The sequence below is a fragment of the Platichthys flesus genome, chromosome 5 (assembly GCF_949316205.1).
Source record: "Platichthys flesus chromosome 5, fPlaFle2.1, whole genome shotgun sequence".
Classification (NCBI taxonomy): domain Eukaryota; kingdom Metazoa; phylum Chordata; class Actinopteri; order Pleuronectiformes; family Pleuronectidae; genus Platichthys; species Platichthys flesus.
This window is the reverse complement of record NC_084949.1, coordinates 11630751-11646726: the sequence shown is the minus strand read 5'-3', so window position 1 is coordinate 11646726 and position 15976 is coordinate 11630751. Positions and strand designations below refer to the sequence as shown.

Genomic DNA, 15976 nt, shown 5'->3' with positions numbered 1-15976 from the left:
TTAGTTTTATAACTGCTGCAGATGTGAACACAAGCAGGTTTACCATTTTAACTAAACACCAACTGAAGTAAAAATCATTTATCAATCACAAATCACTTGAATTATGCTGACAACAGCAACACAAAGGAACACGTGTTCGGGTGCCTTAGAGAAAGTGTTAGGACTTTTGGCTTATTATATCGTATTAAAAAATCTACTTTTTGCTGCTTGCAGCCATACACCCATAATTGTGACATATTGTGCTGAAATCAGTCTGCACTGCAAAAATCAAAGATGACCCTAGAGTCAGACTGATGGGCAGTCGGACAAGTGGACTGGCAAAGAGATGGTGTCTTTTTGGAAAGTCAGAAAGATTGGAAGAGAACATGTCCGATGAGGGAAAGGATAGCTGAAAGCTTTTTATTAGATTGACAACTAAAAGTATTTCTTGCTAAGCTCACGTCCGTAACCTTTTAGATGGAGAGATGGACAGTTGGCCAGTAAAATGGGCCATTACAGTGAAACAGTCAGGAGAGTTAAAAGCTGTTATTACGCTGATGGCAAAGAATGAATCAACCAAACATATCTTGCATGAGGGTTGAGTACACGGCTGTTAAGACATTTACTTTATGGAGTGATTGAGTCAGGCCCTAAGAGAGGGAGCGGAGACCTGAAAGCTTTTATTAGAGTGATGACTAAACACAAATAAACAATCACGTCGGTTATGTACCTTGAGCCCCGACCTGTTTCCACAGACAGTCAGACAGACGGCCAGTTAGTGTGAGACAGACAGTGAGACGGCGGAGCTGTCATTATCTGTGCCGGTGGCTGGAGGCTCTGGTGATGATCCACAAGTCCACAGATGATAATTATTACCTGAGTAATTACAATGACAACCTCGGGCTGGAGGTTTTGTGCCTGTATTTCTAATCAAAGCTAAATTAAAACTATTAACTGAATGAATGGCGCTGTGGTGTATGTTGTGTCAGCTCAGAGGAGAGAGCATGATGTCTCTGCCTCTGGAGTATTCCTTCGTGTCTCTGTGCACATTTCACATGATGAGGAGAGATTTATGAGCGTGACGATAAACACAAAAGCCAGAGGGTCAATGCAGAGAGCGGGCGAGGGAGATTAACTGGGAAGTGAATTGAATGTAAAGGAAATATCACAAATGATGAATGGCGCATGTTAGGAAACAGGTCAAGGTTTTTTATTACGGACACCAACACAACCTGTCCTGACCAGAACCTCTAGCCCCATTTTCTAACCCTGTAACATCTGAGTAAATTGGCCATATTGTTAGTGGTAGCCTTTTTTTTCTGACATCAAAGAATTATGGATGTGCTCCATTATTTACACACTAAAACACATGCACTGACCAAAGTTACTACAAAAAGCAAACAGGCTAAGAAACAGAACAAAGTGAAATGTGGTGTATCTACCTCTGCCAAACAAACAGCCCCCCCCCCGAAACCAAAATATGCAAACAAGTGATTTAGGTGTAACTTGGGAAGGAAAAGACTAATCAGACGGATCAAATATACTGTGGTCCAAAATGTATCTTCAGAGTTTGATTGTGACGCTGGAGATGCCAGATCTAATCAAACAGGTGCTGGTCCAAATAGAAGGTGCCAGATCCTTTTCTGGCAGGATCTGGTACAAATTAAGGTCGGATGAATATCCTCCAGGAAAGATTTTTCCAAACCCTGCTCTGTTTCATCACATTTCACCACCTGCTCAATGCAAGCCTGGTTTTTGCACATCGTACAAACTATTAGGTTGTGAGCAATGAGCATACCTTTGCTTTTCATCTAATCTTATCTGATCTAGTTTAATCCCAGAATGCAATGTTTAATTATATTGTTAAATTTGTATTGAACGCAGGTGATTCTTGTTATTCCATCAAGCATACATTTTCTGTATATTCTGCCTGTGGCTGCCCAGCAATATTATTTCTGTAGATTTTAATTATGGACTTATTTGCATTAAACAGGCTAACTGACGTAGAAATATGTGACAAGTTGCATATGCTAAGGGGGTGTAGCGTCCTTTAACATTATTTAATAAGGACGTTCATGCAGAATCATTGTGATATGTGATGTTGGTCTGACATGGACTCATCTGTAATTATTGTGAGGCTCATGTAAATTGGCCACAGCAAGGATCGCTGGCAGTGGTTATGAGAGTGCAGCTGTAGTCTCATTGTCTGGATCAGTAGTATATGTGCTTTTTTACGAAATAGCAATAAACAAGCCACCTGGTTATTACTCTACTTACTTCAAGCAGAGTTTTGAGTTTTAACATTAAACATTTTTTACAGATGAATGATGTATGCATCACCTAATGAATTAAGATCCAAGCAATGCAACGATTATCATTCTGCAGAGAGAAAAACCTGTTTCTCCATAACTCCGAGAGCACATCAAGACCCACATCAAACTAACGTTGAAATGAGAGAACATCAAACCAACCTTCAAACATCGTGCAGATATCCCTGAAGATCAGAGCTTAGAGAATTAAAGACTTTCATGGAGAGAAACGAACCTTCAATGTCAGAGAAAACTGACTGAATCAGGTCCTTACACAGTATATGGAGGGAACCTATTGTTAGATGGATTTCACTGCCTGGCTCATCATGTTTGTGCAGCATTTATAGTCAAACAAACATGGAATTTGACTGAATTCAGTGGGAAAAAATACTCCATTTGCTTGACTATGAAATATCTAATTAGTACAAATGTATATTTCTTCATTGTATATATTGGTTGTTAATATGAAGTCAATGGCCTCTCCCTCAGAACGCCCAGCACAGTTCTGAACTCTGCCTGTCGACCGACGCCAAGCAAAGCGTCACCAAAGCTCTCCACCTCACTTTGTTTTCCTATATCCGAGTGGAGCCCGCTCACTTTTGAGACTTTGGTGTGTGTGCAGATCCGTGTGCCAACACACATTACCAAACACAGGTTCTGTTCATTCTGCTGTGATGACGTCCCGTTAATTTTGAAAACATGATATTATCTTAGTGAAAACAGGGTAATCAATGGGATGAAGTGTGATTAATGATAGCCACGGGTAGGATCAACAATGTTCTCATTAAGTAATTATCGTTACCTGCACATATGTTTCACACAAGCACCACTAGTCAGATTGTTTATCTTCAATCAACTGCTTTACAAATAGACATTAGCAGCTGTTTAATATGCAGCAACTATTTACTGCCTTTTTTCCATGTATTTGCATATGAGGGCTTAATCAAATAAGACTTCCCATCTACGGCCGCTCCTCTAAATTTCAGAGTCTTGCACTAAGTGAATGGGATCAGGCCTGTTCATGCACACCGTCCACTGAGGTGGAATGATTCAAAGCACATTACAGCTGTCATGCTTTACAAAGCGCCCATCGCTTTAAACAGAGTGGAAAGATAATACAGTGAAGCCTATCACACGCCCCGTTGAAAATAATTAATCCAGCATACAAGCGTTAGGAAACAGATGAGGGAGGTAACACACAATAAACTGTGTGTGGCGTTTACGTGTTGTTAGGCAAATTTGTTACCTGACTCTGTTTGAGTGGGCAGTGTGTGTCTGGGCACATGGGCATGGGTGTGTATGAACTTGCACCTGAGCATGTTGAAAACAATATTGTGTTCACATTTAGAAGATAATTTGTGTGTGCCTTTTTGTTTGTGTGTTTTCTATGTGCATTTGACACTTACGCTTGTGCATCTGTCTTTGTTTGTGATCAGACTGTCCAGGGAGACCCTAGACTCTCCGAAATAGAGCACAGACAGGTGTGACATATTAGAAATTTGGTCTTGACTCGCGTAAGCAGGCCACAGAACAATGAATAACCACCCATAACAAATGGCAAAAGACAGGGAGAGAGAGAGGGAGGAAAAGAATATGTATTTTTCCTATTTCAACAGAACAGCGACTTTCCAATTTTAACACAGTTCTCATTTTGAGATTCAGCCTGGAATGCAGCAAGATATTAATTTGGGAAAATCACCAGAGAAATTGGGTCACATGTATGCTATTCATTTCACGCCGCCAAAACAAATAAGCAATTGAGAGAAAGAGAGGGAAGTGAAGGGAAAGAAATGAATGAGTAAATTATGTAAGTGCAGCAATGGAATGAAAGAGGGAAGATGACCAAGAGGAAAAGTGTAAGAATGTGAAGAGGGAGGTTTTACCAGCTGATGCACACCGAGCAGAAGATGAAGGTGAGAGGGAGAGGAAGAAAGACAATGACACGATAGATTGAGTTTGGAACTTAATGAAAATGGAGGACAGGGGGGTTGTGTTCATTGCAACGCACATCCACTGAATGTAAACTAATTTGGCCGGCGTTCATCTCAATCAGACGTTAAACATTAGAGCAGAGTTCAGGGTCACTGTTGCATTTGGCTAATTTAGGCTGAAAATAATTGCCTCTTTTGCAGACGTACAGACACACACAGAAAAAAATGGAAAACAAGGAAACACTCACAGACAGGATGCTGCTTTGAATAGATCATGCAAATTAGATGCAGAGTATATCAGACTAGCGGAAGAGAGGGAGTCAAGTGTGAAGGTTGAGGCAGGCTAAGGCAGTATTGGTTATACAGGTTAATGCAACACTGATTGGTACTCTGGTGGGTGATGGCAGGAGTTCCAGGGGAGAGATAGAAGTCAAACAACACATGTGTGAATATGGAAACCGGTGGTGTAGAAGTATACGCAGATATGTTAATGAGTGTATGAGAATACTCTACTCAATTGGCTGATGTATTAATATTCTTTACTCCTCCCTCCTCTCTCTTTAGGACAGTCCGTTGGTCCTTCAGTCGGACAGAAATGTGACCGTCAACGCAAGAAACGATCAGGGACAACTGACTGGTCAGCTTATCGTGGGTAAGACACACTCAAAAAACCCACACAGACACACACACACACACACACTGCATTGCCCACATGTACCACATTGGTGGTAAAAATCTTCTGCTGAAGCAACCCCCAAACCAGATCATTTGTATAAGACAGTCAGCTTTATATTGCTTTGCGTGAATGCATGGATTCATTTTACCTCCGTCTGTTTCCCAAACTATATGCTATCTGTTTCCATTAGTGTATCTCACTGAGGCTGACAGCTGTGCCGTTGGCTAAACTAACCCATTTCTCCAAGCTGTTATTGGATTAGTGATGGCTCAGTGACAATACTGAGAGGGACACATGACTTAGAGGATATGACTTGTTCTGTTCAAAACCCACAGAAAGGTTAAGTAGTAAGTCTTATTCATAAGTAATGCTTGGTGTGCGGTATATTTGTTTAAGAATGAATCAGATCTGTTGAACTCTTTTCCTCTTAATGTCGGTCCACTTTGTCCAAACAATGTGATTGTGATTAATAACTATTTCAGTCATTGAGAAGGAAACGGTTGGCCTGTGGTTCGGTGCGGAGGTGAAAATCAATCGTGATTGTTGAGCTGATTATCAAAGGATTTTGATACTGACGAACTGACGAGTCCCTGAAGAATGTACTTCAATCAAAGTCTCATTATAATGGCATCACAGTTTTGTCAGTGTTAAAGAAGAAAGTTTCAGCTTTTATTTTCTTCTGTCAGATCAGCAAGCTTAATGTTTTCCAAGGCTATAGGGCTGCTAGCAGGAGGGACAGTGTAATGACTGTCAGCTTTGTCAAGAGTCCGACACAGTGGAAAACAGATGGGTAAATGGAACATAAACACATAACAATAAGTGAAATGCACACGTTAAGCAGCTGTCAATGCAATACTCGTGTGGTATTCTCAGTGCACAGTTTTACTCATGTTAAAACCACCCAGTAGATACTTAATCTTTAATCCTTGGACCTTTGCATGTCAGAGTGAATAGGGGAAGTATACCTGTTGTGTTAAGAACTTTGTGTGATCATTAGGACTGGAAAAGTCAAGTTTACCATTTAACAATGAAACCAAGTGGTAACATTCAGTAAACACAGTTTGTTTGAAAAAAACTGTAAAAATGTGCATTTAAATGCGCTAATGAGGAAGAGAACAAGACCTAAGTTGGTCCCATGAGGTACAACAGACCCCATGGAGAATTCTGCATCTGTGTTATTTGTTTTCGAATTAATTTTAATTTCATACAATTGCACATAGGGTTCTTGAATGACTGCAGCAATGACAGCACTGAGCCTTGGACAACAGCGTGGTAAAGGAGACCTGTGATCATCTGCAGCCCCATTGAGACAGAGATGTACGAGTAGAGGTCAAAGGTCTTAGTCAATAGCAACCAAACTTTAATTTGTCAGTCAAGTTTGCTCTGGTTTTTGAAAATGTAGCCTTTATGAATTTCAAAAAAGTATATCAGTATAATATGGAAGAATGGAAATTATCATCAGCTCTAACTCAGTGGGTAAAGTGAAAGTGGAGGCATTATTATGTTCGCTGGTGTAATTTTTCTCTGACAGTAAAAATAAGGGACCTGACAGAATTACATCCACAATGTGTGCAATGTTTCACAAAGCTGTAAAACACAAACACCATGCTCAGTTATAGGGCAATTAAGGATTTGGACTTAAATTACATTATTGGAAAATAAGAGGCTTACTGTTGTCATAACAGACAAACTGAGGATGTACTTTTTGTGCTTGAAGTGGATTAGTGGAGTAGGTGCCTTTCACTGACCCAATTTGAAGAGAGAAGGTAGTTTTAATAGAGGTGACAAAGCAGGTTGGATAAAAATGGTTGTGAACTTTAATGTTTAGTATATTTTTTATTCTTGCCATTGCATAATTTAGGTCGCCAAAGGTCTCGACTATAAAAAGCCTGTGATCATTTGTGAGGAAATGGAACACAAAGTGAAAACCCAAAGCTCTCTTAGGTCACATTGAGGTCATAGTGTTAGACATTCTGAAATTGAATCGAGTAAACTAATTCTCCCCAAATGAAAGGTCACTGTGGTCTTTACAAATGCCTTTCTTCATAAGTCAACATTGTTTTCCTGATGAAGACAAAATACACTTAACAGAGTTGATAAAAAACCTTTAATGTCTTCACTTCATCTGTTATACATGTCTGGACAGACATGGATGTAAACTACTGACCAGCTAGCGTTGGCATACTACCATGATGGGGCAAATCTAGTTATTACTGTATTTGTCTTATCGTTTAACTTTCATCCCTATATGGAAAACATGCTTGAATTGATCTTCATGGGCTTACATCATAAAAAGAGTTTTCATAGTTAGAAATGACAGTTTTATACTGGGGACTTGACTTCATACAGTCACACGGTGATGTCAGAATTCAGGAAGTTGCACATTTAGCAGAGATTGCTGAGTAGCGTTATCAGATGACAGGTGAGGAGAATGGTGTTTTCAGGCAGGAGGCTCATCTCCGCTGCTGGTTTGACGTGAATGCAGCATATAGACGTTCATCTCCCGGAGGCTGGCCAGGCAATTCCAGTGTCTTTCTATGCACAGCCTACATTTTCCTCTCCAACCCTTTGATAGTTTGAAATCCCTGACAGCTCACCTCCTGCTGTTAAAACTCCCTAAAGCTGCTTTTCTTATGAAGAAAAAGCGACTTAATGCATATGTGTGTCTGAGTGAGTGTCTGTCTGCCCTGCCTATCTTGGAGTCAGCGGATTCAGTCTGTTTAATAACTAGATGGCCAGAGAGCCTACTGCAGAAAGCTTAGTCAGGGGCTACTGCAGGATGGCAATATGGGAAAGAAAGTGTGTTATAACCCATACAGTTAGAGACACAGAGGCGTGTAGGAGTCACTGTACTTCCAGATAAAAAATGCTTGATTCTCTTGCTGATGCTATCCTTGTCACACACACCTACACTGCAGCCACAACTTTTTGCTAAGATTCCCCAGACATGGGAAAACTTGACTAGCCAGTTGGAGTTCCATCAATAACTACTTTGTGACACACACGCACACACATACAGAGAAACACATTCACACACTTAAGACCTCAACGGCTGGCTGATGGGATGGAATGGGACAGAATGAATCCCCCGGGGAGCTTCTTATATTGGGTTTCAGAAATCCCTTGGTCTCCTCCTGCAGGTGCCTCCTGTTACCTCTGTGCTGACTCAGCTACACATTCAACACACACACACACAGACACACGCACTCCTCACTCTTTAGTTCCTTGCGATATTCAAAATTCCAGAAAGTTAGACAGTTATTACTTCTCAACAGATGCTTGCCACATCGGAGGCAGGAAGGTTCCACCTCAGTAAGCCGCTTATTAGTATTCAACACTGAAACAGGCCAGAGGAACAGCTCGCTGCAGCTTGTACAAGAGGTACAGGAGCGTCACGGTCAGTGGTATGGAAAGGTGAAATGGCCACAGACGTTTAGAGTAGTACATTACTAGCATACCAGGATAGTGGAGTGACACCTCTGTCTATCTATCACGTGCTAATTTGGTGGGCAGAGAAACGATGGAGGAAGGTGAGACAGACCTCAGTATTCAGTTCAAATCACTGCTTCTTCAACAAAAAGAACTAAAGGCATTGCATTTTTTTTTTGGTGATGTCAGGATAATTGATCAATTTAAATTATCAGAAATAGTCCGCCATAATATCAGCTCACAGGGTATCTTGGCCCTTTTTGTTAGCGCCATGATTTCCTTATCTTCACGTCAGCATAGAGGTAACGCATGATTAATGAATCTGTAATGCTATGATACTTTCAACATTATAACCTGGCCGGGCTGTGGATCATACAAAAGGACACCTTGCCACACAACCAGGCTATATCCATGGTACTAATACACAAAATGTTATTTCACTAAGAAAACTACCTCTGTCCAAACAGGTGTTACAGCTCCAGAGAATTTCCCTTCTATATTAACTAACAAACCTGAAAATGCAAATTACGTGACACTTTATTTTCACTGGGCATTTGCGTGCTGGTTGCTCCCAATTGACAGACAACAATATTGAGGAGGGAGTTCTTCTCTTGGACTGACAATGAGGTGGAGCTTTGACTGATTGTAAGTAGTGACAACGGTTTGCCTTCACCATTGCTAGTCGAGTAGTGAGTGATGAGAACCAATCAATAGGCGAATGTGGGCGACTGTGTTGCTGTTTACAAACATCTCCCTTTCAATGCAGCCACAGAGTAAGTGTAAGCGTTTACGTTTTAGGTGCCCGGAAAAAGTACCGTACTGCAGATCAGTGATTTGTTTTTAACCTTAAACATAGTTATACAGATGTAGCCTTAGAAACAAACACACACACACATCGATACGCTTCTGTCTCGTGGGGCTGGGAGGGCCCGTCCTTTAAGAGTGAGGGTCTGAGTACATGCGTTGGCCTTGGACTTCTCATCTCAGTTTTTTATTTCTCTCTCCCCCTCTGCTTCTTCCATCCCTCCATCACATCTCCTCCTCACCATTGCTGTCGGCTCGTAAATGCGAGGGAGAACCTGTCATCTTTGTCTTCTGAATGGCCGACCATAAAGATGATGTGTGAACTTGGAGTTTTGAAGCCCTACCCTTTCACCTGCCTTGGTGAGGATTTCCTAGCTTTGGAGGCAGTACAGTTTTGCTTAAACTGAAAACACTGAAAGACAGCACTGCATACAGTGGACATATCATCATGAAAGGTCGTGTTTCCTAGGTTTTTGGGGATTGGAAATAAAAAAGATCAAAACTGTGAAACACTATAAGAATAATAGAAATAACTTTGGAGTAAGTAAGATTGTCTTCTTTCATCCCTCTATCCTTTTTCTATCCCTGACATCTGCTGTAACAATGTGTACCAAACATTTTTTGGTCTTACAAATAATTTTGGAATTCGCCAGGTAACAATTACCTCAGAATTATGAACAACAATTAAGGTGACAGTATTTAAAATGTCTAATGGTCTTAACATGAGTTAAACTGTGTACTCAGAATACCACAAGAGTATTGCATTGACAGCTAATTAAAGCGTCCACCTCAATCATTGTTAACTGTTCTATGTTCCATTCAACCATCTGCTTACCACTGTGTCTGTCTCTCTGCAAAGCTGACAGTCATTACAGTGTTTGAGTGTGTGTTTATGTTCTGGTTCTCTCATCGACTTTTCATTTTTCTAAGTGCACGGTGCTGATAGTGAAAGCTCTTTCTCCCCAAGCAGGTGAGGTATTTATAGCACTCATCACCTGTGTGCGTGTGTGTGGGTGTGTGTGTTACTTTATGGGAGCAGAAAAAAAGTGTTGCTTCCCCCGCCGAATACATTTGGTGAGTAAGTGTGCATTTGTTTGTTTGTGTGCGTGTGAGTGTGTGTGAGACACTGTGTTTCGATAGTTAGAGGGACATTCACACCTGCCATTAAAATGGAAAGTGACTTTCAATGCTCAAACTCTCCTCATCACTCAACACACATATCACTTTGTCTTTCTCTTGCCCTCTTCCTCCTCTTACCTACTTGCCCCCTTTTCCTCATCCCTTCTGTCTCTATTCTGTTGTCATTTTTACCTTTCCCTCCCCCTTTTTTTAATCAAGCGTGGACCTCATCTCTTATTAAACCAATGAATTCCTCGATAACCTTATTACCTTTCCCTAAAGTTGGCCTTACATTTATCACTTCATTATCTTTATCTTCTCACACTAATTATGTTCCCTTTTATCCAAGCGGAATCCCTCAGTTCGTTTCTCTGGCGTTCAGCTGATGAAGCTCAAAAAGTGAATTATCAGAGCAGCAAAGTTAAGGGACAGAAAGGCAATAATGAGTATAGATGGTTCAAGATTGGTCAGGTAAATTTTCAAAAAGTCAAAACCTGTCTGTGGTTGTTGTATTCAAGAGTTTTTACTTGTGGAAATGAGTTGTTGTTGCCATAGAAAAATTAGAATTTTGACATATCCTCGCCTATTCTCGAATACATGGCATCGTTGTAGCAGTTGAACAGTTGGATGTTGGCTAAAGCAGTTTTCTGGTGATTAGCGTGCATTGTGCGTACTTGCAAAGCCTTGCATAAAATTCAATTGTTCCATTACACACAGTCCAATTATGAATCTTCATCTGTGCAAATCCCCCTCTGAGAAACAAATGATGTACATAACAATCACATTTTGCACTGATCACATTTTCATCCATTGAGAGATCTTTCTGGCTCGATTTGGCTGAAAAACACAGAGATACTTAGTAGTCAGATTCTCTGCGTCTCCACCTCATCCAATCAGCAAAGTTCACACAGCAAGTCCTCCTTATTTTATGCTGCTGCTCTATGATCAAATCAGTGGCTTTAATGAGGCAATTAAAAATACATAGAGCTGAGCATTAACAAACTGGAATACACTTAGGGGGCCATGGAGGACTCAATAAAGGCCCAGATTTATTGCCATTGTACTCATTTATCTTTATGATTGTACTTTAATTGGACAAAGGCTAATTGTCTGCATACTGTTTTGGCTGCAAGAAGGCAAATATTGTTTTCAGCATTTGTTCACATGTGTAAGTATGTGTTGCCCGAAGCAATGGATTTAATGGTCCATATGAAGTAATTCTTCTGCAACAGTGAGCAATTCATACTGCATGCTGGTGGCTGGATAAAATAATTAAATGACAGATATATATACTAGTCAACTTCAAGCGTGGGACCACTATTCTTGCCTCTACTTTTGCAGGGGATAATCAATAAAAAATTGGTTGGAATAGGTTAAGATTCTATTTATTATAAAAAGGTGTAGACATTCCATTATTAATTTTAATAAAGCAGCTTAGTAATCAAATCCATCGTCCACCTTGACCACGATATCTATTTTCACACAGACATATCTCACAATGTAGTGCAAGTAGAATATAGTAGATTCACTAAATAGAAACTTCCAAAAGCTTTTAATGTTTAATCTAATTACTTACTTTCTGTGGTGTAATAATTGACTTTTTGATTTTCTTTTGATATTCTTACCATATCCAATATAATGTAACATCTGTCTTTATTGAAAAGCCATTTAAAATATCTAAAAAAAATTGGAGGGTGACATTATTCCAAAAACAACGCAGTTGCCATCTGTATTTTTGCAAGGGGAGCAAAAAGCCATTCCTATAGGAGGTGAGAAAAGTTGTTGACACTATTTCTGCATCTAATCCTTAAATTCACATCATTCAACCAAAGAGTTCTTGTATCAACGGCCCTCAGGGTCCAATCAAAAAGGTTTATGCTTTTATAGTAAATGTAGATGCATGTAATCCTCCCAACAACAAAAAAGTTTTCTGTGGGACTTTTTTTCCAAACTGTCTGAGTTAAAAACATGAATAATGGAAAGTGCCCCATGGTAAAAAAAAAAAAACTGCCACAAGGTCAGAGCAGGGACTGTATTTCTTTAGGCATTTTTTAAAGCAAAGATTTATAATGTGCATTTTCAATAAAAGGATAGAATACCCAAGCTCCCGCCTAGGCTCACATTCAGTTTTGAACAGTACTTACTACCTTCCCTCAGGCACTTTTGCCATGTTGATTTACATTTTATGCACCAGGCTGATGCTGTTATCCAGGGAGACTATCAATAGCTGCAAATAGTGGAATATGTTAACATTTATAAATGTTTGTAAACGTAAGTAGCAGAGTGAAAGAAAGAGGGCAAGGGACATTCATGGAGAAGGCAAAGTCAGGCATTGTGCAGTCCCTAAAAATATTGGATGAATAACTCCTCCCGTTTAGGGTTAGGGTTAGGGACAACTATTTAAGCCTGTATTACCTGGTATTAACATTTGTATCTGTTAAACAACTTTCTACTCTGCATTTTTTGTTTCAACCTTCATATTTTAATTGCAAAAGTCTAGTCTTGGTTTTATCTTTGTTTTTTTTCGTCTGTGCAGACTGAATGTATTGTTGGTGATAAACCCACAAAAACTCAAGAGAGCTATCTATGGGGGGGAAGCGAGCAATTCCGTGGCAGAGAAAAGAAGCTAAACTGAGTCATTCTGCAAACATTGGGTATAGCTAATACAACCATTTGGGATGTACTGAAAACAAACAACAACAGCAGTTGATGACAGAAACGTAATGAGAAATGTGAAGAAAACCCCAAGAACCACAGTCGGTAACATCAGTACCAACCTCCACTGTGCAGAAGTGATGGCATCGCTCCACCATTATAGAGACAACTTTGAGAACAGAACTATAGAGACCACAACACAGGACGCAATCTGCTCATCCGCAGTAAGAATCTGAGGACAGAGCGGGATTTGCAAAGAAGGAGACAAAACTTCTGGATCAAAGTTTTATTGATTGAATATACAAACTCACTTTGGCTGAAGTGATGTAGGGGCCAAAGTGGGATCATGATTCAGAACATACAAGCGTATATGTCAAGCACAGTGGAGGTGGAGGCAAGTCTGCTTCCGGAAAAATGGGGTACATGCAAAAGATGCTATGTCAGGAAATAAAAGCTGAAATTCCTAACTACTTTCCTGTAGTATTTATATTTTGATGTTAAACCTAAAAGGTCTCCTTGCACAACAAAAACAAAAGAATTGGCCTTGCTGCTTCAACCGTTTGAAGGAAACTGTATAAACTATGCAAAAAATATTTAATGTGAGCATTATGCTGCCGAAAAGTCAGCACTGCAGGCACTCAATTGCAAACATAAAAGGTTTATTCATTGCAAATATAAAAGGTCAATTACTTAAATGTTGCAGTTAAGGCCCACTGACTCATATTTATATACACCATTATCATCTCCCAACTTCAGGAAGTTAGTTTAATTTCATCTGAGGCACGTAAGAGAATAAAAAGCCTTGAAGATCAGACATACCTTAGGCCACAAGTTCCTAAACGTTTCCAAACAAATTCAGATTGTCTAATGTACATGTGGATAGGGGACTTTACTTTACTTGATTTCTGATGTCTTGTTACTTACTCACGTCATGAAACTAAGATGATCTGGGACTGGGGTTTGCAGAGAGCTGTGTGAGGCACAAAGGAAAGTGAGCATGGACTATACTTTCCTCTACTGAGTTGTCACTCTGATCCCATGGAGAGCCGTTCTGCTCCGTAATTGACATGTCATAATGCGCACCACTCTGCCTGCAAACCTAAAAACCTGTCAGCCTCGAGACTGTTTCCATTTATTTAACTATTTATTTCTTTGCTGTTGTTGTCAATAATGAAAAACAATGGCGACAAGCGGCAGCTGTGGTTCAGAAGACACAGCGGGTCGTCCTCTTAAAGGGAGAGTGGTTTTGTCCAAACATCCCCCATTTCCGCATGTTAAAGTGTCCTTGGCCAAAAAACTGAACCCCAACTTGACGGTTGTACCAGCAATTGTGTGTGTCAGTGGATGAATGGCAAACTGTACCATGAAGAACTTTGAGTGAACATCAAGACTAGAAAAGCACTAAATATAAATATAGACCATTTACCATTTTCACCAACAGTTTTATGCATTTTTTTTTCAATATTAACTGTATTTATATTGTGAATCACCACCTTATCACATAAGCAGTGGACACACCAGTTATGTTTGTTGATTCAGGATTGTATTTGAATTTCGCTACCATGAAATAATCCCTTGTTGGGTTTGTTTTAGGCTCAGCTTCCGCTTTAGTGAGACTGGTTGACATTGCGATGTTACAGTCTGATGCAACGCGTTCTTCTGGGTGCCACTCACTGCACAACTACAGCTCATATGAAAGGAATCCATCTGATACAGGCTGCAGTCATTTCAAATACAGAGCTCAGAGCTTCACCAGGCTTTAATGCAGTAATTACACAGTATTAACAGTAGCCAACACATGAGCTTTTAAATGCAGTGCAAAAATAAATGTTCTTGCTCGGGGCGATTCATAGATTTAAAACCCAGAATGCCAGTTCTAAGGTCAGCAATGCCTAAAACCAAAGCCCCATGTAACAGTGGATTCAGCAGCAAGGTCAATATCAGTACTTGTTTTCACTAAAGTCTACTTCTGTGTGTACTAAGGTGATCTCCACTGTGCTGCCAGTTGGTTCTGGTTAACACTTTAATGTCCTTACTGATGTAGCATGTGAATATCTCATGGTGGTTTCAGTATAATCAGTTAGCTTTAAATTGTCTTAACTTATTTTGATTCATTTGAATAAAATGTAATCATCATTGTATTGTAGTATGTTTTAAAATCAGGATAACGTTTCTCCTGCTGTCTGTCACAATGATATGGTCTGGTTTATATAATAAAGGGTCAATAAGCACATTTACATGGACAATTTTCCAATAACCTGACTAAGACAATAATCTGAATAAGACCCTGCAATGTAAACAGCATTTTCAGCTTTTTTCTGGGTACACTTGCCTGAATAAGGTCATACTCAGAGAGTATTCACCTATCCTAATCGCAGGATATTGCTGGAGTTATTGCAGCATTTTGCGACATCACCATTCGGCAGTTACCAGCTTTCTAGTGCTTGATCCTGAGTTGAAGGACCAATAGATAAAGGTTTGAGTTTTTTTGCAATGAGAAATAAAACAATCAAAAAGGGAAACAGTATCCCTGTGCATTGAGCTAATTTCATGTTGCGGAAGTTGTTGATGTGAGTCAATCTTAAGAATGGAATATTCTATTAGCATCCCATGTAAATATCGTAATCATGTCTTATTCAGAGTAGGGTCTATTTGCAGATTAGTGGTGTCTATGTAAACATAGTCCGTATAACAGTTGTTTGGTTGTGTTCTTGGTTTGACAGTCAATACCATTTGAATATGTATAGAGCTACGTGACACAGCCGTTTCATCTTCCCTCCATCGCACAGCCCTAACTCCGGAGATCAGGTTGATTAATGTAGGTGACAGATTGCACTCATCAATCTCTGGTTCTGTCTCCTTCTCTCCATCTATACTATATTAATGACTGTAATCAACTCGAAATAAGTAATTTGTGTCCCTCAGTGCATACATCTCATCCTCCCACTTGTGGCAAATTCAAAAGTTGAATTAAAAAAAGTATTTTGCAATGCAGTTCCTTCCTTTTGTCCCCAGTGTTCCCCTCTTATCTCTGTCCTAATTTGTCATTGTTTCTCTCAAGGTGTCTGATAAAC

General features: G+C 39.8%; 1 protein-coding gene across 1 annotated transcript in view; it reads left to right on the top strand.

Moving 5' to 3' along the window:
- The window catches only part of LOC133953184 (zeta-sarcoglycan), a 131043-nt gene that overhangs the window by 64417 nt on the left and 50650 nt on the right, over positions 1-15976 (top strand). The window contains exon 3 of the mRNA XM_062386981.1: positions 4784-4871. Coding sequence (XP_062242965.1) covers positions 4784-4871 — 88 coding nt within the window. The remainder of the gene's footprint in view (positions 1-4783; positions 4872-15976) is intronic.